The 27,891-nt window shown below is 38.3% G+C and overlaps 1 protein-coding gene across 1 annotated transcript in view; it reads right to left on the bottom strand.

Annotated features, from left to right (window-relative positions):
• Positions 1-27,891, bottom strand: part of tnfrsf19 (TNF receptor superfamily member 19) — a 63,933-nt gene that overhangs the window by 8,363 nt on the left and 27,679 nt on the right. The window contains exons 4-8 of the mRNA XM_062974637.1: positions 23,690-23,868; positions 21,366-21,451; positions 3,149-3,313; positions 1,820-1,945; positions 579-681 (exon numbers count right to left, since the gene is read on the bottom strand). Of these exons, the coding sequence (XP_062830707.1) occupies positions 579-681; positions 1,820-1,945; positions 3,149-3,313; positions 21,366-21,451; positions 23,690-23,868 (659 nt within the window). The remainder of the gene's footprint in view (positions 1-578; positions 682-1,819; positions 1,946-3,148; positions 3,314-21,365; positions 21,452-23,689; positions 23,869-27,891) is intronic.

The following is a 27,891-nucleotide window of genomic DNA, read 5'->3' as shown; positions in this document are numbered from 1 at the left end:
ATAATAATAAGAAGAAGAAGAAGAAGAAGAAGAAGAAGTAGTGCAGGTGGTCCCGGTGGTAATGGGCACATTGGATGCCATGCCAAAAGATCTCAGCCGGCATTTGGAAACAATAGACATTGACAAAATTACGATCTGCCAACTGCAAAAGGCTACCCTACTGGGATCTGCACGCATCATCCGAAAATACATCACACAGTCCTAGACACTTGGGAAGTGTTCGACTTGTGATTTTGTGATATGAAATCCAGCATATCTATCTTGTTTGCTGTGTCATACAATATAATAATAATAATAATAATAATAATAATAATAATAATAATAATAATAATAATAAATTTATTCTAAGCTATGGATGGTTCCAAAACAAGGCTGTACACAGTGGCAGAGACCATATATGTTATACTCAGTGACCACAATGATGAATACTTTCCCATGAAGGTGACCGAAAACATTTCTCAGAAATTATAAATTTTTAACTTTGTTATTCTAGAATAAGAACATCCAGCAATAAGCATTTTTAAAAATACTAAAATATACAACAGATAATATGAGCCCAAGTAAAGAATTTGAAATACCTTTCATGAAGTGTGGCTCGAGAGTGGAAAGTACAGTTATGACAACTGTGTTCCAAGCTACACGTCTCATCACAGCACAGCGATGGAATCAAATGCACTGCACCTAAACAAAATTAAGATTTATTTTAGCAAATAGAACAGATCTAGAAATATGACATGCTAGATTACAAGATAAAAGATAGTACTGGAAATTTAGGTTAAAAGTTAGATCATATATGAATGAACAAGAGTATAGCAAGGTAGTACTAGCAACCAAATTATAAATGTTCAGTTTTTTGTAAGATTAGAAGAGGTTGGATCGCATAGCCTTGTGGTCTCTACCATTTCTATGCTTCTATGATTCTATGATCGTATTAATGCTTAAGAGCACAGATTGACTCAAATAAACCTGTAGAAATAACACCTAAATATAATGCCACAAGAATCAGTCTCTTACTCCTGCTTGAATTTTGGATGGAACAAGATGTTGTTATAAGTTTGCGCCTTCATATACACCAGTGATGTGATCCAGGGTTGCATTTCTGTCATACAGTGTGCATTTTTGTCAGACCCAGCTCTATGGATGCATAAGGTCTCGATCAAATTTAAAATCTTAATATTTTACATTTCTGTTTTTAATTTCATGTCAAATCAAATTTTTATTCCATCTATAAAGCCACGCATGATGACACCTGTATATTTTCTCTATGAAAATACATTATTACAACATAGAGCAAAATCCTAAAACAAAACCCAAAAAAACACTGCAATGTTGCAACAGAACTGGCACTGATTCCTATTGTCTGCAGAGGAGTAGGGGAGAAGGCTTCATTACTATCCATCCAACTCAGATTCCTTCCAACAAAAGGTTCTCTGATAGAAGGCATTTAAGTTTATTTTAAAATCTTCAGCAAAAGAGAATCCATCCCTTTTGAGGTAGTCTGTCTGTCTGCCAAACCTGAACAGCAATATACAGGGCATCTTAATTAACAGACTTTACTGACAGCCTTTATTAATGTAACTAGATAGTAATATAAGGAAAAACACTGCTAAATGAAACTCCCTTAAAATAAACATGCTAGTAGTTCTCTCATTATTTCAGGGGAAACAATGTTTATTTCAATATCAGACTTCTTCATTATTACTTTTATATTCAATATTTTCTATAAGGAGGAAACAGAACTCTAAAAAAATTCAGAATTGCTGTATTTCCAGGGCTTGGACAAAGCTTTCCCCCATAAAGCTCCCATGAGGAAGCTTACCACACATTTGTGACGGGTCTCGTTGACACTGGCAGCATGTTCTGTGAGCGTACATATTAAGTTGTGGTCTGTCAAAGCAGGACAGTTCAGAGCCTTCATAGTGAACATCCTGTGACCTCATAGACCCTGCAGAACAAAAGAGACATTGATGCTGGATATTGTTAAACTGTCTTGTGTTCACACTATTCTCCTATTACAGCTAGTAAAAATTCTCATTCACATGCAATTGTAAATTGGACCAGAGACTCTTAAGATTTTTTTTTTATAATATGTATATTCTTGTCCTCAGTCTACTTCAGATGGCTCTAAAAATTGATTGAAACTATCTACCAGTAACAGATAGAAAATTATTTCTTGTTTAAAGCTGAAAAATATTTATAAATGCCAGCTAATAATCTTTTCTCCATCTTCTTTTGACATGGGGAAAATCCAGGCATAATTTCCTGTTGGTTGCTTGAGAGGAAGTCCAGATCATTTGCTAGCCTTTATCTCAGAGCTGACTCACAGAACTTTTTTCATACTATAACATGAATTTTGGCTTGTCATCATGTAATTGGCACAGACTTGTGGGTGTTTTGACTATGTACTAGGCAAGACTAACAAAGGTGGTGGATTGGCAGCCATTGGATACATTTGAATAGCCAGGTTCAGACAATATTCCTCTATGAAGTCATTGCTCTAAACTAGTGGTTCTCAACCTGGGGTCCCCAGATGTTTTTGGCCTACAACTCCCAGAAATCCCAGTCAGTTTACCAGCTGATATGATTTCTGGGAGTTGAAGGCCAAAAATATCTGGGACCCCAGGTTGAGAACCACTGCTCTAAACGGACAAAAAGTTTTCAAAATCAGCTTCAACTTATAACTAGCAAAATTTAATTATCATTATTTTTGTCAGCATAGTAGAGACTCTTCATGTATATTTCAGCCAGGGACTGGTAACATGTGCCCCATAGGCTGAAAACAATCTAAACGTTGTTTCTGAGGTCTTTGATTCCTCTAAAACCTCACTCAATTGCATTGTTTCCTCCACACACAAAATTCTAGAAAAAAATGCTATTTGGGCTCATGGAATCTTTTCAAAAGAGCAGTTGTGCATATTTCAGGGTGGGAGAGAACTCACAACCCCAAGAAAAGAAAATGAAAAATGAAATTTAAACTCAAAATCAGACCAATAGTACGCATTTGAAGCCTTGTATGATCCACGGAGTCTCAGAAGCCAAAAACTGGCCACGGGATCTTCCAAAACTGCTCATCCCTGATTCAAGTGATAGATCTCAAAGTAAAGATGACATAGGCAGCACTATTAAAATTACACCATAAGAAACTTACATGTTGGTTTCTTTTCCATGAATTGCCTTTTGCAATAGATCACGCATAGGATGAGGAGAGCTAAAAGCACAGTTGCCAGTGCACTGCATATCACAGCAGCCAGAGCAGTGTCACGTGGGCTTGAAGCAGTTGATGGGATTTTCACCAGGTTCACTTTTGCAGTGCCTAAAAATAAGGAAGTGCATGTCTCTTTAAGGGAAAATCAGAATCAAGGAACATTCATGAAAGACTTTCTGAAGAATTTCTTAATGACAGACAGTGTAGCTCCAGTAAGGAACGTAAAATAGGTACATTTAATCTATCTTAGACGTTTTAATATTATTGTCTTCTATTGGATAATGCCTGCAAGGGTAAACCCCAATCTAAGTGATGCCTCCAACCAGCCTCTCCAAAGTTAGTATGTTCTATTCTGAAAACAAATTACATTAAAGTTAATGTTAAAGAATCTATAAATGGTCTAAACCATTTAATCAAGAACTAGTTTAATCAATTTATGAATGCAAAGAGTTCATATAGGCACAGAACAGTTTGTCTATATCAATGATGGGCAACCTTTTGCGCTTGGTGTGTCAAAATTCACCAAAAAACCTAGCATGACTTGGGTGGTGTGTCACTTCAAGAAAAAAAAAACATAATTTCACAATATGTATACTTTAGATAACAAAAATATATAATTGTAATATATAACTGTTTTCAATAAATCAAAAACTATTTACTACCATTATTTACATGTACAACAGTCTATGGTACTTCTTGCAGTTTCCATGCTGATTTCTCTCTATTCTAGTTTCAATGTAGTCATGAATAATGAATAATATAAAAATAATATAGTAGTAATAATATGATAATATATTACAATAATAATAGAATAATATATATATATATATATATATATATATATATATATATATATTATTATTCTATTATTATGCAATGTGCATAATTCCCATGGAGTAAACAACAAAACCACTGGACCAAATTACACCAAATTTGGCCACAAAAGACATTAGTCATCTAATCAATCTGCATGCAGCAGTGTGTCAGCAAAAATGGCTAGGCGTGTCAGTGCTGACATGCGTGTCATTGGTTGGCCATCACTGGTCTATATCCAAGCCAGCAGACTCTGGAGGTAAGTGTGAACAAACACACATTAAACATTTCTTTAAAAACCTGTAGAAGGCAAGCCATTGAGGGTTTTGCACAGTCTGTACAATCACAGAACTGGAATCTGCCTCAGTTTTTTACAGCGGGTGGTTAGAAGGGGCATTGTTGCAGTTTCCTTTATATCTTCAGCTTGGTTTTCCACTCCATTTTAAAAACTAATTCCTTGACATTGGCTTTAACAGGAGGGAATTTATCTCCAAGACTGCTAGAGAGAGGATATTTTTCAGGACCAGGAGATATGTGGTTCCACTACCTACCCAGCAGGCTCCTCCATTCTCATTCTCCTCATTCATCACCCGCGTATTATTCCACTAGTCATGGCATATCTTTAGTGCCTGGGAATGGGCTTCTGAGGTTGGATCTCCTCCTCTAAGCACTGACAAATCTATGTTTTTGGAGAGGGAGATCCAACACACCATCCAAGTTTGGGCATTCTGGATAGTGCGGACTCTCTTGGCAACAAGGAACAAACAGTGCAGACACCCTCCCACTGCCACAGTAGCTTATAAGTGGGCCCTGCAGACCCCAGATCAGTCTCAGAGTATGTGTCCCATGTAGATGTGCCTTCTGACTCACTGTCTTAAACACTGAACTGGCGGGAGCAAAACTTCATTACATTGTTCTTTTGTTTCTTTCAGTCGCACAACTGACAATTCAAGCACCACAAATAGCAATACTTACAGAGTCCCACATCTACAACTTACCAAGCAAAAAAACAACAAAAAAACCCATAGATTTGGCATGACAAAAGATTACAAGAAACAACCCGATGTATTAGCTTCTGCAAACATGTATAATTTCTTTATTCCCACAAGCATGCTCTGACAAGATTGAAGGACTATAATTTCCTGAAAAATTATCTTTGCAATCATAATGGCCAGTTAGGAGATCAAGCACTGCCAAAAGTATGGTAAAATCACTATATATTCTAACATTTAAAAGGCTGTTGTGCCAAGTCTACAAAATAGACTGAAAGAGAAAAACTGACTCCATCTGATTTTCTTCATTATGTGTTTTTTCCCCTCTCATTTCCTGTATAAACTGGCATAAGGGGAAGAAGAAAAACCTTCCTTTTTTGAAAACTGAGGAAAGGCTGACTTTCTGCCTTACATGAAAAGATCAGAAAGGCAAAAGCAAATGTATTAGACAATTAAAGACAGAGATGAAAGAAGGCTCATATTACTAAAAGAGTAAGCCCAGATCATAAAACTTGCCTCTATATTATTCAAATTAAGCACACATATTGGAAGAATGGTTCATAAATCCTTAATATAGAATTCACGTTTATTTTTTCACAATATCAATGTTTTAAAGAAAATATATGAATACTCATGATTTGTATTGAGCTGTCATTATATTTAACTTGTAAACTATTTGGGCTATATAAACACTTTATTTGTAAGGCTAAGTATTTCAAATGATAGAGGAGAGGAGAGAAAAAGAAGTTCTCATTGCCGAGTATAAAAATACAAATTAAGTTCCCAGGAAGAGTGTACATATCATTTCTGGGCTTTTAATGAGTTTCGATTTTTTTTTAAGGGGGTGCCTTTTTTCAGAAAAATATGCCATATTTGTGGTAAGACTTAAATATATGAATATATATGAACTTGAGCTTCATCATGAAAGCAACTGCTAGTGCTTATATATAACGCAGTTGAATTTGCCCACCAGCTTTTTACCAAGTACCTGAACTGTATCACTAAAGAAAACAAAATGCAGTCTTATTTTCTCCATGTATCACCCCCCCCCCCCAAATCCCTTGGGCACAATCTTGTGATAATAAACTTTCCATAAACTTCACATAAAAATGATTTATGAGAAAGATCAAACCGTTTATTATAACAGACCACATTTTCCAGTGTGCATTATTGCTATCTCAGAAGTCTTTCATTTCTAAATTACAGGGATGTCCTCAGAAGGGGAAAATATATATTTTTTAAAAAATAAGAAAATCTCAAGTTACTCTTGTTTGGAATTCTCCCCTAGCATGCGTGCACACAGACAATTTTAGGATAATTATTTGTAAAAATGTAACTCCAACTGTGGATAGGTTCTTGGACCTTGACCAATGGAGTCATGTGGGGGTATGGCCACTTTGTTTTTCTGCCAGTAATTTTTTTTAAGAACATAAAAAATGCTGTTCCGGATCTAATCTCATGTCTATTTAGTACACCATCCTGTTTGCATGTGACCAAGCAGCTGCCTATGAGAAATACAGAATACAGAAGCAGATGTGTATTCCCACTCACGTTGTAAATCTGTCCTTCTAAGAGCTCTTGATTTTTCTTCGCATATACAATAGTTTTATCAAGAGTGGTCTGATATTTTTCTTAAGGCATTTTTAAAATGAAAAATGTTTTCTTGATGTTCACTAAATGGCTGATTAAGGTGAATTTCTGAAGACACGAGAAGAACACAGAAGAGTGAGAACAGCTCGTGTGCCTCGAGTTAAACTGCCAGCTACAGAAGATCTTGCTGACCAGAAGGTTTACAGTTCAAGTCGCAGGTGGGGTGAGCTCCCACCATCCACCTAGCTTCTGCCTACCCAGCAGTTCGAAAATAGCAATGTGAGTAAATAAATAGGTATTGCTTTATCGGGGAGGCAGAAGGCACCCCTGAACAACATGCCCGCAGTTCGATTGACAGGCTCCTCAGTGTGGAAGAATGGAACAGCAGCACCTCCCCATGGCCAAGTTGAGCACAGCCTCCAGATGCCGGAAATTAAAGTGGGCAGCCTGCCTCTGTTTATGTATTATCTATCTCTGTCAATAGTATAATGGCACTGAATGTTTGCCATATATATGTATCTGTAATCCACTCTGAGTCCCCTTAGGGCGATACAGAGGAATATAAATAAAGTATATTATTATTATATATTATATTTATTATAAAATAATGTATGCGTCTGTATTTTACTTACACAAGATATCAAGACATATCATAGTAGATTACCACTTTGCAAATATATGTCTTCTATAACAATTATTGACAGATGACACTTATTTTATACTGAAGCTACAGATCACTCAAATGGGACTAAATTCTTCGCATATGTGTCTATGACAGAACACAAAACTTTGAACAGACAAAGCTTGGAGGAACTAGAAAACATACCTAGAGATTGAGTAAAATGATAGTTCCTGAAATATGTTACTTCATTGCATGAACCAAAAAGAAATATTACTGAAAACTTACTTGGATTAATTCAGACGGATAATAAGGGACATTCAAAGTACATGCAGCAAAATATATGTAGAAAAATTAATTCAAGTTAATTGTTTAAGAAGCTGTATCTATCAGTTTAATCACTAATTGGTTTCAAGTGTTGCTTTCTAAATGCAAACCATGAATATCTAAGTAGCCTAAAAAGCCTTAAGGGACAGCTGTAATAATAAATATGTAAGATATACCACAAAAATCATTCACTCAGTATAGGTCAATCATTACCCCCATTCCCTCTGTAGGATTTCAAGTTCATCTAAATCTGATAACTAAGCACAATATCTTTGTTAATAAAAAGTAATAATTAAGTGAAATATCTAGGGGACAAACTATACCTAAAACAAACCCTCAGTCAGCCTCTGGCAAGAAGGATCCTAATTACAAGATTGACTCTACAGATGAAAGCTTGGGTCTAGTACTAACTTGTGCAGAAAAGTGGAAGGGAGGACCTGCCATCAAACTCTTCAGCTGAAATTAACATGTTATTCTCCCTTCTCAGAGAATAACACTAAACACCACAGTTTATTGATATGGCCCTTCCTTAAACATATATTATAGTGACCAAAGTTTCCCCTCTTGGCTCCTGGATATGTGAATATTACATGTATGTGTGAGTTCATGTATCAGGATATGCATTTTAAGTCACGAAATTGTTTGGGTTTGCATCATGTATATCCATCCAGCTTATTCTTTCTGTTTAGCTCAGGAATACTGCTCCATGGTCTTTGATCAAACAGATTAGAGCATATTGGATGGGATATCAGAACATCCAGCTTTCTCCATAAAAGCTTGATGTGCTTGCTGTACGTGCAACGAGGGAGGAGAAAGGACCCAAATATTGGTTATGCTCTATGGTAGTAGTTATCAACCTGTATGTCCCCAGATGTTTTGGCCGTCAACTCCCAGAAATCCTAACAGTTGGTAAACTGGCTGGGATTTCTGGGAGTTGCAGGCCAAAACACCTGGGTACCCACAGGTTGAGAACCACTGCTGTATGGGAATCCATTTGTGACCAATGTGTGCATTAATCTGAGCAGCAAGAGTAATAATACATTCTCGGTTGTAATACGAATGAATGTAGGCAGACATTTAAAATATTCCATACTTAATGGTTGCATCTCAAGGATTCCTATGCCATCTTCAAAAGAAGGGTGTTTTTTTAAGGCAAGGTACAGTTGCATTATTATTTTGATACATCATTATTTAAAATAATATAATAAAAAACAATTCCCATGAAACTAAGAATTATGTTTAGCCTGCAAAAGAGAAGGATGAGAGGAGACATGATAGCCATGTACAAATATGTGAGGGGAAGCTTGTTTTCTGCTGCCCTGCAGACTAGGACCTGGAACAATGGCTTCAAACTACAGGAAAGGAGATTCCACCTGAACATCAGGAAGAACTTCCTCACTGTGAGGGCTGTTCGACAGTGGAACTCTCTGCCCCGGACTGTGGTGGAGGCTCCTTCTTTGGAGGCTTTTAAGCAGAGGCTGGATGGCCATCTGTCGAGGGTGCTTTGAATGCGATTTCCTGCTTCTTGGCAGGGGGTTGGACTGGATGGCCCATGAGGTCTCTTCCAACTCTACTGTTCTATGATTCTATGATTCTATGATCACACGAGGAAAGCAACCATTTACAATTATTACACATTAATAAATTAAAAGTGAATTGAACATCTTTTAAAGCTTTTCACATGTAGGAAAACATGGTTACATGACAATTAACTTGTTGAGAGAAGGAGTTCCATATTCTACAAATATGGAGTCACCACTGAAAAGCTTTTTTTCATGCCTGTTGACTAATCCTACCGACCAGTCTGTGAGTAGAGCTTCTATAATAATTTTGTGCTAGTTTCATAGAGCCAGTGTGGCATAGTGATTTAAGCACTGGGTTACAACTCTGGAGAGCTGGGTTTAAATCGTCAATCAGCCATGAAAACCAAACTTGGACGAGTGACCTTGGGCAAGTCACACTACTTTAGCATTAAAGGAAGTCAACCCCTGCGCCTTAACAAATTTTGCCAAGAAAACTCCACAATAGTATCGTCACAAGTGGGGGGAAACTGAAGGCACACAACAACAACAACAACAACAACAACAACAACAACAACATGCAGGTTTGTATGTAATATGTTGAAGCAACCTGATGTTAAAGTGTGAACATGCTTTACATTTAAATTAGGATCAAGCAGGCAACTAATGCAGTCAATATAGAATTCCAGAAATTTGGTTCAAACACTTAATTCCTTTAAGCATTTAGACAGTAACATTTAGATCTAGCAGAAGATTCTGAATAATCTTTTAAGACAACACGATATAATACATACTATAATTGCGGAGTGCGGGTGAACTGAAAGCACATTTCACTTGAAGCCACTATATTTCTAGTTAAATTGGAAAGCCAGCCATGACCTTAAGCTGATTTTAAACTTGGAAAATAGGATGTGGAGCAATGGATTCAAATTGCAGGAAAGAAGATTCCACCGGAATATTAGGAAGAACTTCCTGATGGTAAGAGCTATGTGGCAGTGGAATACTCTGCCTCGGGGCATGGTGGAGTCTCTTCTCTGGAAGTTATTAATCAGAGGCTGGGTGACCATCTGTTGGGGGTGCTTTGATTGTGTTTTTATTGCATGGCAGGGGGTTAGACTGGATGGTCTTGTGGTCTCTTCCAACTCTATTAATTCTATCAGTCCCAGACATGGCCAATCAGGAAGATACATACACTGCAGATGTGGTTTTTCAAGGGGACGACAACATGTTTATTTCTTCTGAATTATTTTTAAGCTAGTTCACTTTCATCCATTGCCAAACTGCTTCCAAACCTATTCCAGAGTTACACAGGCTCCCCAGGAAGAGTAGACAGAAATAAAAGAAATACAGAAATTATCTACATATTGGTTGCAGCTTAGTTCAGACCCTCCAACTGACGTCTTCTAACATTTGGATAACTTTCATATGCAGGCAGTCCCCAAAGTACAAACATGCAACTTAAAACCACTCATAGTTAAGAAGGAGACTGAGACAACAGAAAGTGAGAGAATTCCATCTCTAGGAAGGGAAATTCAATTCTGGAAGAGTTATTATAGGGAAAAGGGGTCTCCATTGAAGTTTTATCACCAATCCTTGTAGGGACCGCAGTGGCGTAATGGGTTAAACACTTATGCAGGCTGAACTGTTGACCTGAAGGTTGAAGGTTTGAATCCACGAGACAGGGTGAGCTCCTGTCTGTCAGCCCTAGCTTCCCATGTGGGAACATAAGAGAAGCCTCCCAGCAAGATGGTTGTCCCTGGACAACATCTCTGTAGACGGCCAATTCTCTCACACCAGAAGCGATTTATCTCAATTCATTTCTGACATGATAAAAACACCAAAAGAAACCCCTAATTTTTATTTCCACAACAAGTCATATTTTCCAAAATCCAGTTATCATAGAAACAGAAAGTGAGGTGAAACCTTCTGAAGGTTGTTTACCCTTCCCTATGGTATCCAAAGCTCATATATTTTATGTGTGCGTGTGCGTGCGTGTGTGTATATATATATATCCTATTCCGACTTATATACCAATCCAACTTAAGATCAAACGTACAGAACCTTGTTCGTAACTTGGGGACTGCCTGTATAGCCATTAAACAGCAAGGAAGACTTTGGGGGATCTTACAGCATCTCAGATGTCCCACAACACTACTACATTGTGTCCAAACTGCAATGCTCAGAGCCACTGTTATCGGTACTGTCACCCAGACCCTCTTCAGCCAGACAACCCAGAAATGAAAGCATCTGAGTACAGTGGAGATGCCATCACAAGGTATCTCCAAAATCTTGTTTGTAAGTAGGATTAAGGGTTGTATGTTTACAGAAGGATATTCAAACTCAAAAGAAGTTTGGTTTTTGAATTAAACACAGATACAGGATTTGGAAAACTCCCAGCGTACTGTACAGTATAAGCTGTTGTTGCAGCAAAGAAAAGCCAAATGTACATTCCAATCAAAAAGGGATACAATCTTTGCAAATGAAGCAGTAAAATATGTTCTATCTTTAGAGTTTTAATATAGAGGAGCTTTTCATCCCTCTACCCAGATGAAATTTAATAATCAGATAAAAAAATGTGTGTGTCTAATTTGTAAATATTGAGAACACGAGTTGCTTGAACAACATCATGGGGCAATGACCCCTGCAGTGCAGAAGAGATTTCCCTCATTTGGAGTCTCTTCAAGAGGATGAAGTCCAGTTATAAAATGAAACACTAAGACAGCAATTTAAATGAAAATTGGAAGAAGAGCTGGAAGGAAACAAGCCAGAGTGGTAAAAGAATGACAGGATTGCTTGTCCTAGAGTTATTTCAGAGTACCCCTGTGCCTCAGGGAAGAAGATGTCTAGACAGAAAGCTTGGAAGGAGGAGCAGACAAGCATAATACATGCAAAATAAAAACAAAAACGTTCTACTTGACAGAAAAGCCCTTACTTTTATATTTTGGAGATTTTGGAACACAGCTTCTTATAAATGGAGGATGGTGATGGTGATGAATAGGGTCAAATCTTAGGAAACAACCTTGGGAATACTTATTTAAAAGAGGAACTGTAAATCAATTTCCTGTTTTCAAGAAAATAGGACACAAAATCTTAAACAGAGAGGATAAAAATAATGCCTGGCAAATTTCATAACAGCAGGCTGGCTTTCATTAAAAGGCCTCTGATTTTTCTACCCGGATTCCCTGCTGTACTGATAAGGGCAGTGAAACACACAGTCAAACATGTTCATCTGAGGATAAGTATTGCAATTTTCTATTTAATATATATATACACTAGCTGTGCCCGGCCACACGTTGCTGTGGCTAAGACTTTATTTTTCTTTTCTTTTTGTTGTATGAATGGATGAGAGGTTGTGCTGTCAATTTTCAAGGTTGTGGGGCATTTAGTTTAGTTGTTTTGTCCGGTGCCGTGATTCCATTACCCTTTTATATATACAGTAGAGTCTCACTTATCCAACATAAACGGGCCGGCAGAACGTTGGATAAGCGAATATGTTGGCTAATAAGGAGAGATTAAGGAGAAGCCTATTAAACACCAAATTAGGTTATGATTTTACAAATTAACCACCAAAACATCATGTTATACAACAAATTTGACAGGAAAAGTAGTTCAATATGCAGTAATGCTACGTAGTAATTACTGTATTTACGAATTTAGCACCAAAATATCATGATGTATTGAAAACATTGACTACAAAAATGCGTTGGATAATCCAGAATGTTGGATAAGCGAATGTTGGATAAGTGAGACTCTACTGTATATATATATATATATATATATATATAGAGAGAGAGAGAGAGAGAGAGAGAGAGAGAGAGAGGGAGTATAATTCTTATCTTTTGGAATAGCGGTTCTTGATTCAAAGTAACTATTCTGAGAATACAATCTTGACCATATTAAAAAGATCTTGTTTTCCTAACATTGGAAAAATTTGAATATTGTATATGAAATGCTGATTGGATGACACTGAGATGCAATATATAGTACTAAATCTGTGTAAAAAGTTGTTTTCCTAAATATAGTATACTGTAAACAGTTTGTTGCTGCATGCCTTCCAGCAGTTTCTCATTTATGGCAACCCTAAAGTGAACCTGTCCTGGGATTTCCTGAGGCTGAGAATGTGTGACTCCGTTAGTTTCCATGGCTAAGCGAGGAATTGAATTCTAGTCTCCAGAGACATCCAATGCACAGACCACTAGACTATACTTGTAGTATAGTGTATCACTTTAAAGCAATACAAAAATTTTCTATCAAAACATTAGTAACTCAGTTGTACAAAGTGGAAAAGCAGCACATGGAACATCTGAACAGCAGGTTATTATTAACACAAAGTTTTTTCTCTGTTTAATGTTGTGCTATATCTCTTTCTGGTCAAAAGGTCTGAAAGGCTGGGCAGATGAATTAGTTGAGATCCAGGCATTACAAGCTTCTAAAGTGTGTTCTAGATGATACAAAGACAGCATCTTTATATCGAAGGAAAACAAAAATGGAAAGTTGTTAAACCATTCTACCAGTCCTGCTTGCTGTGTACAAATGTTGCCTTCATGAGTACTTTTTGAAAGCTGTTTTAAGTTTTGTTTGGACTTAGAAAATCCCTACTGTTTCTCTAAATATTGTTTCATTCCATTTTTATTTCCTTGTTGCTTTTAATGCTTTTCTTTTCTTTTTCCTTCCTCTACAACAGCTGCTGTGAAATGTTGCTATCTTCTTTCCTGACTATTTTGATACAAAAAGAGCCACTGTTGCTGTGCATTTTCTTATATTGTGTGTATGGGGGGGGAGGGGGGGAGGCATTAAGCCCAGTGTTGATTTTTGCAGACAATGGGTGAACATCAGCTAAAAAGGAGGTCTGTCCAGTGAACAGACTGGCCAGTCATCTAACATTAACTTTATTTCTGTGAAAAAGAATATACAGAGAGATCCATGAGTGATGATTACAGAAGAATGGGTTTTCATGTCTTACAGAGAAGGAGCCACAGTGGTGCAATGAGGTACACCTTTGTGCTGGCCGAACTGCTGACCTGAAGGTTGGTGATTCAAATCCGCGAGACTGAATAAGCTCCCATCTGTCAGCCCTAGCTTCCCATGTGGGGACATGAGAGAAGCCTCCCAGCATGATGGTAAGATATCCGGGCATCCCCTGGGCAACGTCTTTGTAGACGGCCGATTATCTCACACCAGAAGCAACTTGCAGTATGTTCTCAATTTGATTCTGACACAATAAAAAATTGAAAATAACCAGTTACAAGTTTTCAGGACAAGTTTTTCTTTCAAAATCAACATAATATTTTGTTTCACTAAAAGAGTTAAAAGTGTTAACTTTGTGAGGATACTCCCTAGAGCAAAAGCTGTGCTATTTACAATCAGCTTACTTCGGCATAAAATCTGTAGTAGGTTCAGGCTGCAAATACTCTATCCTGTTGCAAAAGGACCTCCTCAAATAATTCTAAAATACAGAGAAAGGGACAGTGTTTACCTGATTCTAACTTGGCAAAACTTTGCACAGTTAATTTACAGGCAAAGAGCATAAAGAAGACTATAAACACCCTCTCTTTAATCTTCAGCAAGATAAACAAAAAATAGCAACAGCAGTGTAGAAAAACTTCAAAGAACTTTAGCCAAAACTTGTTACCCTCCCAGGCACACAAACAGTCCCATGTCTTCGTATCTGTCTCTTTTTCCTCTATAGGCAAATAGCCAAACAGAACATGATACAGAGAGAGAGACTAATATAGCCTTATCAAATATAGCAGCATTAAAAACCCATATTACTCTAATCAGGCCTTTAAAAAATCATAACTAAGGAGCACAGAGAAAATCTTAGTAATAACTACTATCCATGCTTATGTCAGTCACCCATGTTTCTGAAGATCACGTCACATTTTTTAATATGCTGTAAAAAAATTCCTGTCCTTATCAGTAGGAATTACAGCCCACTATATTCTGAGGCATTAGTAAAGTTATCAGAAAATTTCATAAATCTAAAACAGATGTAGATACTATCTCATCCTATGGATAACATTCAAAACCACACTCCCCTTATTACATCTGTAGCATGAACCTTGGAACTGACATTTAATCTTGGGAAACATTTTAGCATCAGCTTTCTATGGTTTCTTAACCATAACCATTTCCCCAAATAGGAAAGGATTACATCAGGATTGCAACTAGAATACTTCTTATCTACGATTGGATTTTATAGGGGTATCTTGAAACCTGCATGATACCAAATACAGCATAATCTATTTACATCTTCCTCCATTCCATCTCAAGGCTCTAGCCATGCAGTAATGCAAGCCAAGTATATGTTATCATCGTACATTTGTACATCTTAGCTGAGGATCAGATGTTTATTTCCTTTTGTAATAATCTCCTTTGTAACGGTTCCATTAATTTTGTTTATCTTGCTTCTAGTAATAATATCAATCCCATGTTATGTCATTGGAACGATCTACTCAATGATGGTTATTTATTTTGGTGGCAGCGGTTAAAGATATTACAGTTGAGATAGATCTATGGCAAGGAATTCTACTGCCCTAAGTCTTAAAAGTATAATAAAGTAAACAGCAGGGAAACCTATTTACTTTTCCACATGTGGTGGTTACAATAGTATAGCTTGTATGGGTTCCTCCACAGCCTTCCTTGAGACTTTTAAACTGATTGAAATTACTCTGGGAGGATGTTTTGACATATATCTGGCTGAGTCTGTTGATGGAGCATTTCTCCAATTTTTTCTTAATAGTTTCTTAGAAAATGTATTAAAAAGGAAATCAGTTTCAGACTTTTCCCGCTGACTCCAAAGCTTTCAACCAACAATCTGAAAACTTGCTAACAATGTATCATTCCTTTCAAACTATAAATACTTGTACTATTTATTTAGCATTGTTTCACAAATATCACTTCCCTGTTTTAAATCAGTATTTCAATCAATATTTCCTCTTATGGGAACCATCAGAAAATTCCAGATTGAATTACAGTACAGACATATAGGAAGACTAGGACCAAACTTGTACAACAATGATTTTGTTTCAGTGATTTCCATGAAGTTTTCTCCCTCAAGCTGACAATGGTACTGCAATATCTGCAGTAAGGAACATGTTAATAAGATCCCATATTAAAATGGAATTTCATTAACATTTGAAGAGAGTATGTGGATTAGGCAGGCTTTATTTAAAATGACAGGCTTCTGCCCTGAAGGGTGGTGGTATTTTTTCATTCTCTTAGTTGTGTATAAAGAGGATTCCTCTTTGGACCATGGTGGGAGAGTTAAAGCTCTCTCTCCCTACACTATGGCCCCTCTACACTGTCCTTCTATCCCAGGATCTGATCCTGGGTTATCTGCTTTGAACTGGATCAAAATGATCTTGACACACTAGAGAGATGGGCCAAAACTAACAAAATGAAGTTCAACAGGGACAAATGCAAGATACTTCATTTCGGCAGAAAAAATGGAAATCAAAGATAAAGAATGGGGGACGCCTGGCTTGACAGCAGTGTGTGCGAAAAAGACCTTGGAGTCCTCGTGGACAACAAGTTAAACATGAGCCAACAATGTGATGCGGCAGCTAAAAAAGCCAACGGGATTCTGGCCTGCATCAATAGGGGTATAGCGTCTAGATCCAGGGAAGTCATGCTCCCCCTCTATTCTGCCTTGGTCAGACCACACCTGGAATACTGCGTCCAATTCTGGGCACCACAGTTGAAGGGATATGTTGACAAGCTGGAAAGCGTCCAGAGGAGGGCGACTAAAATGATTAAGGGTCTGGAGAACAAGCCCTATGAGGAGCGGCTTAAAGAGCTTGGCATGTTTAGCCTGCAGAAGAGAAGGCTGAGAGGAGACATGATAGCCATGTACAAATACGTGAAGGGAAGTCATAGGGAGGAGGGAGCAAGCTTGTTTTCTGCTGCCCTGCAGACTAGGACACGGAACAATGGCTTCAAACTACAGGAAAGGAGATTCCACCTGAACATCAGGAAGAACTTCCTCACTGTGAGGGCTGTTCGACAGTGGAACTCTCTCCCCAGGGCCGTGGTGGAGGCTCCTTCCTTGGAGGCTTTTAAGCAGAGGCTGGATGGCCATCTGTCGGGGGTGCTTTGAATGCGATTTCCTGCTTCTTGGCAGGGGGTTGGACTGGATGGCCCATGAGGTCTCTTCCAACTCTACTATTCTATGATTCTATGATTCTATGATTATATGCGTCTCCACTGCCACATAATTTGGGGTAAGCAGATAATCTGGAATCAGATCCTGGAATATAAGGACAGTGTAGAAGGGGCCTCAGGTGCCAATTTGAAACAGGTAAACTGCAACAATGTTTCAGGGATATTTACAAGCATTTTCAGACAAAAAGTTATGTAAATCCTGTTGTTTCAATGGGTTTACTCTAATTGGAGTACCAGCACGTTTTTGACAAGACCATAGAACTCCCTTGACAAATATTTCTAAAAACTCAAATGAAAGGTAAAACAGAAGTTAAGACTATTTCTGTGAATGTGAATGCTTATCAAAATATATGTGTAACTATTCAACTCAGGGCTGTAGCCAGGGGGGGCGGGCGGGGTGAACCCTCCATTTTTTCTGGCTTTGGCCCTGATTCAATTGTAGTTAGAAAATGGTAGTGCTTGAGCAAGATTAAGAATATTACTAGTTTTATTTTTTGCTATATCTGATTTAGGCTTAAAGACTCCAGATACTGCTTGACCTTGGCACTTACGCAGGGTCAGCCCTGGCTAGTTAAATGATATTGTCAAAAACCTGTTGCTTTTTCAACTAGTAAACCCATTGAACCCAACTTGAGTTAACGCATTGGAATATTGTAATGTACTCTACGTGGGGCTGTCTTTGAAAAGTGCTTAGAAACTTCAGTTGGTCCAAAGAGCAGCAGCCAGATTGCTAGGTGGGGCTGGCTACAACTTCTCTGTTGCAACAGCTCCACTGGCTGCCAACCCATTTTTGGGCACAATTGAAAGTGCTGCTTTAAACGTGTAAAGCCCTATGTGGCTTGGGTGCAGGTTATCTGAAGGACTATATTTCTTTATATGAGCCTTTTAGAAATTTACGATCATTTGAGGAGATCCTCCTCTCTCTCATCCCCCCTCAAGCGCTTTGGTGGGAACAAAGGAGAGGACCTTTTTGGTGGCTGCTTCCAGACTTTGTAAAAAAGATATTTCTTTGCCATCAGGCATTTGGGGGAGGATGTGGGGCAGGCTGCTGGGGAGCTTGTGGGTGGGATTTTTTTTTTGGGGGGGGGGTGATAGTGGCTTTGAATGTAATGTTAATGGAATTTATTTATTTTAAATCTATTTTAACTTTTGTATCTACCCTAAATTTTTAATGTTCTTTTTTATTTTTGTACTTATATTTTAAATTTTATGAGGTGTGTTATATTTGTTAGCTACCTTGAGTCCCTATAAAGAGAAAGGCGGGATAGAAATAAAGATGATGGCGATAGTGATAAAAATAATACTTCTTTAATGGGAAACTGCCAATGTGCTGTAAAGTATTTTACTTTTTCTCTATATTAACTTTTCTGTTAATATATATGTTTTACTTTTGTTTTAAAATACCCCATTAATGGTAACAGAAAAATACAGCATACCTTCATTCAATGTACTTTTTAAAAAATTCAGTTTTAAAAAACAAAACATGCATTCTTAATACGTAATCAAAACCTTCTCATAGTAAGATACAGATATATGTGACTTGGTATTTAAAATGAACTAGTGCAAAAACATCATTTGCTCTTATGAAATCACACAAAATCCAATGTTTACCCTTTAAAGTTTACCTAAGAACAATTACAATTTTCATAGGCTTTTGCACTCCTTACATGTCCACTGTGGAATCCTTTCAACTTTCTGATGGTCTTTTAACAACCTACAACTAGTTTTTCATGAGTAAATATTTAAACCCCTACTCTGCTTTTAAAAGGTCTGTAGACAGAGAGAAGATGAAAGCCAGTCCAGAAATTTATAGCTAACTGGGTAATAATCAACTGCTACCCACATTCTGCAGCTCTCATTAACATCCCAGTCATATCATGGGATTTTTGCTCAGGAAATATGTTTCCCCAACTTAGCCCCAAGAGCAAACAAAAATTTGCCAAAGTATACACACTGTGATTAATTTACACAGACAGATATTTAATAGTTATCCCTTTCATCTGTTTAAGATGCAAAATTTTCAGTGCAGAATGCCTACATATCTGGAGGAAGAGTTAAGTTCCGCAGGTTTTAATAGTTTAGAATTCTATTCATATTTTATATTTTTCTATATTATTATATCCTCATTTTATCTTATTTTACTATTCATCAGTGGACTAGGATCTCATTGTGCCACACAGCTCATGGAACTGGCCACTGGAATTATGCCATTTCCAGCATTTTGTTATGCAAGTCTTATTTCTATGACAAACATTTCATGCACACCAGCATGGACCCGTGATTTGGCATTACTTATATTGGCAGGATTTTATGCCCCACCATTTTTGTTCTTGTATTTTCACTATGGAACTTCAGTGTTCTTTTTTAAAGAACGAGACATAAATAAATCAAAATAAATTATGCCATAATATAATAATCTAACAATATTAAAATACCAAAAAAATCGGATAACACGATTCGTTATATGGCATAAGTATAGTTGTATAGAAACTATACAATTACAGTTGCACAATTGTAAACTGTATCTCTTCTATATTATCCCATTCCAGTCTTCCCATAGTTTGATGGTCACATACTCCACCCCAAATCATGGTTTCTGAGTAGTGTTTCCCTTCAGGTTTTCAAATAATGCTCTTGTCATATTTTTGTAAACTTTGGACTTTCTTTGACACCAATCTGTTGATACCATTTTCTTGCTCTTGGATGGATCTGACAAATGTTACAGCCCCGGTTACATGCCTCCATTGAAAGGAGTCTTAAAATCATGCCTTTTGAAGATATGTAGAGTTCACAAAGTGATCTGGTAAGTTCAGCAACTGGGGATCTGACAAGAGAGGGGTTCTCCTGTCAAGTAAGCATCGGGGAAGAGAGCACAGTATCATTTGGCTCATGTCAATTTCAGAGTGAGTATGGGGTTATTCTGACAGAGAAAGTAGACTCAATCTACTCCAGCCTTTGCCCCATACTGAACTGGCTATGTTAACCTTCAAGTGATTTAAGGTTACAAGTAGAGTAGACACTGTATTGCATTCATTTCTTTTGCTCCTGAATATATTTTGCTTTATATCAGAAAGCCCTTCCTTTTTGTCTATAGATAAAAAAATCCCATTTTGAGTATTTAATTGATCTTGTGGCACAATTTTTGTGATTCCTTCTTTATAGTCTTTGCTCACAAAATCATATGCTTAACCTCACCTACTGTGCCCATGTTCATGTGCTTCAAGCCCAGCCAGCAGAATACAGCAAAGAAGGAAGTGTTGCAGTGGAACTACCTGACTTTGACTTTGGAATACAATGGGCCCTCTGGATCTGTGGACGCTGGATCCGCAATTTCAGGAAACTCCAAGTGTCACACCCCAAATTATTAAATGGCAGCGATGTGAACACAGACAGGATGAAGCACATGTTCACATCATCACTAAACCATTCCACTTGCCATCCTGGTACAGCAGGCCCACCCTAGGTAAAGGTAAAGGTTCCCCCCTGACATTAAGTCTAGTCATGTCCAACTCTGGGGGTTGGTGCCATCTCAATTTCTAAGCCGAAGAGCCGGCGTTGTCCATAGACACCTCCAAGGTCATGTGGCCGGCATGACTGCATGGAGCGCCGTTACCTTCCCGCCGGAGCAGTACTTATTGACCTACTCACATTTGCATGTTTTCAAATGGCTAGGTTGGCAGAGGCTGGGGCTAACCCCGCCCCCAGATTTGAACTGCCGACCTTTCAGTCAGCAAGTTCAGCAGCTCATCGGTTTAATCCGCTGTGCCACCGGGGGCTTAGTTATTAATAATGGGACACAACGTGTATCACATCTAATAACAGAATTTGGGAACAATTCTTCCAAAGTCAAGAGCGCTAAATCCTTGTGATTCTTTGCTTTTCCAGTGTCATCAATGTGAACTAAAGATGGTTAAACTATGAATTGTATTCCATTATACTGCTACTGCATTTTAACACATGAAGACATTGTGCTATGTCCTCAACTATTTTTTTACTTCTTAAAAGGGAAGTTGATTTCAGTAATGTAGCATTTACTTTTTTAAGAATGATAATCAAGGTAACACATCCATTTCTATTTTCATATTATATTTAAGCTATGCCTTGAAATGCCTAAACTGTAACATCAGAGCACTTACAGTGAGGTTCATGAGGAGGAGGAGGATCACCACAAGGAACACACTCCATATCCTGGAACCCTCCAAGTTTCGTCTTTCTGTAGAAACTGGAATACAGAGAAAAATCACATATTTCTCATATTCGATCTCTAAAGATTCTTAATAAAAAAGATTTGCATTGGTTTTCATTAGCAAGGATCACTGTATAGAATACAGTATTATTTATTTATTTGCTTTTCTCCCAAGGATGGGACTCAAAGCGGCAAACAAAATAGAAAAACAACTACATAATACAGAAAACCATCATCCCCCAACCCAACATATAAGCAATAAATTGACACATTACATAAAACACAAGTTACATAAATATAAATAAGCATAAAAATAATCACATATATCAATTAAAATTAAAATCCCTACACCTCAGGTCACTGAGGTTGTCCTAACATGTTAAAACATTAAACTAAACTTCTCAGAGCTCCAAGTCTTTGGCCATATGAGCCTTGTCTGACTGAGATAGCTGCTACTATGTGCTGTTAGGGAAGGCCTGCTTCCATAAAAAGGTTTTCACCTGGGACTGAAAGGCCAAAAACAAAGGGGCCTCTTTGGGGAGGGAGTTCCAGAGCTCTGGGGGCTACCACTGAAAAGGCCCTCTCTCTCATTCCCACCAATTGTACTTGTGGCAGTGGTGGAACCAAGACAGGATCTCTCCTGATGATCTCAGGGCTCGTGTGGGCTGATAGGAGGAGATGCGGTTCCTCAAGTAGGCTGGACCTGAACCATTTTGGACTTTATAGGCTAAAGACAGCACCTTGAATTGCGCCCAGAAACAAACTGGTGGTTGCTTCAGGAATGGGGTAGTTCTTTCACTGTATCCCACTCCTATAAGCAAACTAGCTGCTGAACTTTAGACCAGTTGCAGTTTCCGAACGCTCTTCTGGGGAAGCCCCACATAGTGTATAAGTCAAAAACCTTTTGCTGAAAGTAGATCCAAAATCCTGGATCAACTTATACACAGATCTGTTTACAAAAAAGGTGGCTGTGGTGGCAGCAGAGGCTACATTAGAGCTTTCCCCAATGGGCAGAGAAAGCGGGGGACATGGCTTCTTCTCCCAAGCTTCTGCAGCATGAAATAAGGTTTAAAAGTCTCAGGTCTTAGTCCCTCACAAGACATCCCAAAAGAAGCAATTCTGTCTTTGCTTCCCGCCTTGGCAGTCTCTCTCTCTAGAGTGCTCTGCCTGCTCCTCAGGCTCCATTGCAGTGAAAAAAGATCATAATATTTCTCCCATACTTCCTCAGCAAGGCATAAGGTGTCAAAGTCCTGGAGATTAGTCCTTGGTGAGACACCCTGAAAGAAGCAATTCTGCATTTGCTCTCTCCTCCCACAAAGAAACAACTTGTCTTTGCTCTCTCCATCAAAGCTCATTTGGGCTTCCCTTCCTTGGCAGACAGGCTTTGCGCATCTCCTGCAATGGAGAAGCACCAATGAGCCACTAGAACTGCCATTTTTCTGCCTAGACATCACAGAAGGCCATTGGAGAGACTACAGTAGTGGTCCCTAACCTTTGGTCCTCCAGATGTTTCGGATTTCAGCTCCCACAGTTCCTAACAGCTGGTAAGCTTGCTGGGATTTCTCGGAGTTTAAGTCCAAAACATATGGAGGCCCAAAGGTTGAGAACCACTGGACTACAGGGTGTCAATTTAATATATTTGTCAGCTTTTCTGGGTTAAAAAGAATGCAACATTTAAAAACTAACATTAAAGTATGTGAACCTTTATAACCTTTGTTACATGCCTCTGTTTTACCCTCAAATTATAAAAGGTAAAGGTTTCCCCTGACTTTAAGTCCAGTTGTGTCCGACTCTGGGGGTTGGTGCTCATCTCCATTTCTAAGCCAAAGAGCTGGCGTTGTCTGTAGACACCTCCAAGGTCATGTGGCTGGCATGACTGCATGGAACGCCGTTATCTTCCCGCCAGAGCGGTACCTATTGATCTACTCACATTGGCATGTTTTCGAACTGCTAGGTTGGCAGAAGCTGGAGCTAACAGCGGCCGCTCCCGCCACTCCCGGGGTTTGAACCTGGGACCTTTCGGTCTGCAAGTTCAGCAGTTCAGTGCTTTAACACACTTCGCCACCGGGGCTCCTCAAATTATAGGTCATATCAAAATCCATAATTTTGACTCGAAAGTCTTCCCTTGACTTATATATGATTCTATGAGTATATACGATAACTGGTATATAACTCAAGTCTAAAAGCACAGGATTTTCTAAATCTAAACTGATCTGTTCTAAGAATTCAGTCCCTTTTATGTGCAGTTTTCTTGTTACCCTTTCTGCAACTCACCCTGGTAAGCAGTCTCCACAAACGGCATTACTGGTAGCAGAACAATTGGCTTTCTGAAACCGATTTACTATAGCACAGTCCAAACACGGCTTGCACTTCTGAAAGCCCCAGTCTTCCTTGAATCTGTTTGGCCTGCATGTCATGCACTGGGCATCTTCCCCATATCCGAAGCCGCATTCCTAGAGGGATTAAAAAGCAAGGACACACTATTCAGAAACAGAGAAGCGTGAATAAAGGGAGACTTCAAGGATGAAATAAAGACTCAGAGTAATTATTTCTGAGAATAAGGATCTTCTAGAGACAAAAGCAATCCTTCCAGCAGGTTCAAATATGCCTTTCACTACTAATAATCTCCTTTACTTTTATAAGCAATGCTTATTCATCCACTTTATTTGAGAAACCACTGAGCATTTGAATGATAAAGGGCTCCATGGACTCCCACTGTTACATTATTACAGGCTTATAGGAATTATTGAGCTGTCCATTTTTTAATTAAGGCAGGTATGAGGAAGTTAAGAACCTGGAACATGTGAAGTTTTCAGACAGTTTGATCAAAAGTGCAAAGATAGAGCTTTGATATAATTACGCTGTAAAAAGTGCACGATTAACAACAACATGTAATAATGCATGTACTGCAATGTCAAGTTAACCAAAAATTTGCTGAACATTTGTAAGAAATGGCATGGATGGTTACAAAAAGGCACACAAACTTTCCCCTACAAATAGAGAAGATCATTATACCTTCTAAGATTACTTAATTGCAACCCATGAGTTTAGGATCTGTTAGCAATTGTGTACTTTTTGTAAATATTTGAGTTCAAATACTGTATGTTTAAGAAATGTGTTCCTTACTCTTCAATATACATGCCCAGTTATGGTTCACATACAAATTAAAACCATAGATGATTATCAATAGTGTGGTAGAATTGAAAAAAACAGCATGAAATGTTAAATTAAATATTATGGGGAACTGAAGAAAAGGATCTTTGCTTTGTAATGGAATGACAAGGCTCTTTCCCCAGACATTATGCACTCACTTCAAAAGGGGGTATAACCTGGGAGAAGCTCTCAGTGGATAAGAAAACCAGAAATTGAGTGGCATTTAGGGTGGGATTTTCATAAAAATGCTTTGCCTTCTCTTTCTCGAATCTTTTCATACCTGTTCTAAAAGCCTAGGGCAGGGACAGCTTGGGTCTCAAGAGAAGTTGCTAAAGGAATTAACATTATATTGCCTGTATTTTAATTGACCTTTGTCTCTTATCCCTAATGACCAAGAGGTTGGTGCCCTTTGCCTGCATTGAGATCCCTCCAGAATTACTAAAGCACAACAGAAACAACCAATGGCACAAAATGCAGCCCTGTGACTCTATCATTGCTATATTTCTTTTCTGTATGATTTTTAAACATTTTTTTTTTGCCTGATGAAGAAGTTAGTGACTCTTTGAAAACCTTTTGCACATTTTTATTGGACAATAAAATATCCCTCTTTTGTGGATTTTGGAATATGTTGTATCTAATTGGTTAATTATCATTACTATGAGAATTTGGGAAGACTTCACCACAGTGTGATGCTAATAATAAAGTGAACATGATATCGGATACCATGATCTGGTCCCAAAACATTCTCACATTATTCTCCTTGTAGGAAAGGGTGAAATATATGAATCCTCATTAAACAAGCAACTGAGACACATTCCTAATACTGCCCTCTTTGAGAGCAGTTTTGCATAGTTTCAAAGAGGATTAGAAAAATTCCCCAAAGAAAGCTTGTTTTCATTTTATAGAGGGGACACCAGAAATGTTCATTAAGCAAATGTATCTCTTGGGGCTTATTGCTACAGAGAAAATTCCCATTTCCACCACTAACTTGTGCAGCTCATTGTTGTCCCATCTACATCATACTTTGTTTCCAATTATAGTAGGACAAAAACTTTTGGGGATAACAGAGCAAACTGAATTTTAAAAAGGAATGTGTTGTTGAAGGCTTTCATGGCTGGAATCACTGGTTTGCTGTGAGTTTTCTGGGCTGTATGGCCATATTCCAGAAGCATTCTCTCCTGACGTTTTGCCTGCACCTATGGCAGGCAACCTCAGAAGTTGTGACCTCACAGGAACCCAATAAAAAGGAATGTTGCAAACTAAAACAATCAGTATTTAAGTACACACTTTATTCCTGGATGAAAAATGCAACCGTTTTCTTTTGACAAGTCAGTTCACAGATTTGCAATCTCTTTCATGGTAAAGACTGATGAAAACCCAACTCTTTGGGAAGAAAGACGTTGGCCTAAATCCAATTACTAGTCCTAACTAGAGTAGATCCAGTCAATCAATGAGCTTTACGTAAGTGTTGATTTACTATTAAACTGTTCAATTGGCATATTCTAGTTGGAACTAGCCATTGGATTTAAGCACTTGAATTTTAAGTTATACTTTTCTAGTTCCTTTCTAACCTGGTTGGAACAACTTCATTGTTTTTCCTGTATATTCTTGCTGCTACAACCAGTCCGGTCGAGCATTTTTTAAAAATTGCTAACGTTACATCTGCTAGACATAATGATTCACTTAGCCCTTAGGTAACAGTGAAGGACTCTCTCATTTGACTGCTTTTCCCTACTGGGAGGCTTTTGGCACCCATCTTGTTTTTAAAAGAATACTTAGGTATGGCGTTGATTAGCTGGAGATGGTGAGATTGTAGAATGCCTACTAAAAGAAAACACAGTTACTCAGCCCAAATTCTTCTTTAGTTATAACAATGGTTTTGTAACAAAGTAGTGTTATTTTAACAACCATCCAGAATAAATAAGAGTAAATTTCACCCTCAGTCTCAGCCCTTCTCTCCTACATTAAAGATCAGAACCTGTTAGTGTCAATGGGAAGCAAGTCAGCAGTTAGAGACTTCTGTTGTTTCAAAACAGTTATTCTATGAAACCAAACAAGTCTATCAATCATATTAAGTTATGGCATATTGACACTATATTACTGTGATGACTCATGGGCCTTGTAGTCCTGTTCCTAGTACTATTGTGGCAGATGAAGAGGAAAACATGGGGTTTTCGCCGGTTCAGCAAGAGCCGGAGTCTCTTCACCTGCAGGATGTTGATGTTTGCCCTCAAGAATTCAGCCAAACAGGCCTTGGGCAGAACTCCCCCCCGTTTCCCAGGAGGGAAAATTATTCTAAAGACAGGGGAGTCAGGGAGGCTAATCGGAGAAGCCTGAGAATCGCTGCCAAACAAATGGCTGATTAGGTCTGCTTCCCTTGGGAAATTCTAAGGAGTCATGCATCTGGACAGAGTTGGGTTTCGCTTCTCGTTCTCTAAGGAAAGAGTTCTGTTGGCGGGAAAACGAGACCCAATATAGGTGTTTGGCGCGAGGGATTCTTTGCGGAGTCAATTGATCAGCTTGAGGAGAGAGATCGTGTGTGGACTTCGTAATCCCAGTTCCTTGCTTCCCGGATCAAGCTTCAAGCCTTGCCCTGTCTCACGGTTTTACCACGGACTCTGTTCATGCTTCATGTTCGTCTTGCCTCCAGTCACGGATCTAGTCAAGAATCAAGTTTATTTCCAGCCTTGTTGTCAAGCTTCATTGGACTCTAAGACTCTGTTATTTCCCCACACTATTGCTTGGCAAAGTGTGTGTTTCGGTCAAGTGGATTAAAACTTTGAACTCTAATATCTTATATTGGACAATACATTTCTGGACTATATTTGACCTCATCTGAAAGGTCTGCTTCTGAACTATATTCTTCACTTGTTTTTATTGATTTTATATATTTCTTTAATAAAGATATTAGATAGAGACTGGCCTCTGTGTAAGGTTATTGGTGCTCTGCAGCCAGGGTCCTGACAATTACAGAAGATGTTGTTACAGAACATCATTACATATAACTCCCCTGGTATTTGCATATATTCTGCCAGAAGTTACCAAAAATAACTCCACAGTAGCCAAACTGTTGTTTAGTCTCAAGTAGAATAGACCCACTTAAATGGGTCTATTACCACAAGGATGCTAAAACATCAAAAAACATCTGGGTGTCCCCTGGGCAACATCCTTATAGACAGCCAATTATCTCACACCAGAAGCAACTTGCAGTTTCTCAAGTCACTCCTGACACTGAAAAAAACCCTTAAAAGTGAACAGGATTTACCTATGTGAGATTCATCATTCAACACATGATTCAGTGAGTCTGTTCTAGTTGGTACTAA

The sequence above is a fragment of the Anolis carolinensis genome, chromosome 3 (assembly GCF_035594765.1).
Source record: "Anolis carolinensis isolate JA03-04 chromosome 3, rAnoCar3.1.pri, whole genome shotgun sequence".
In the NCBI taxonomy this organism is placed as follows: domain Eukaryota; kingdom Metazoa; phylum Chordata; class Lepidosauria; order Squamata; family Dactyloidae; genus Anolis; species Anolis carolinensis.
Note: the sequence above shows the minus strand (reverse complement) of the source record. Positions and strands in the feature narration are given on the sequence as shown.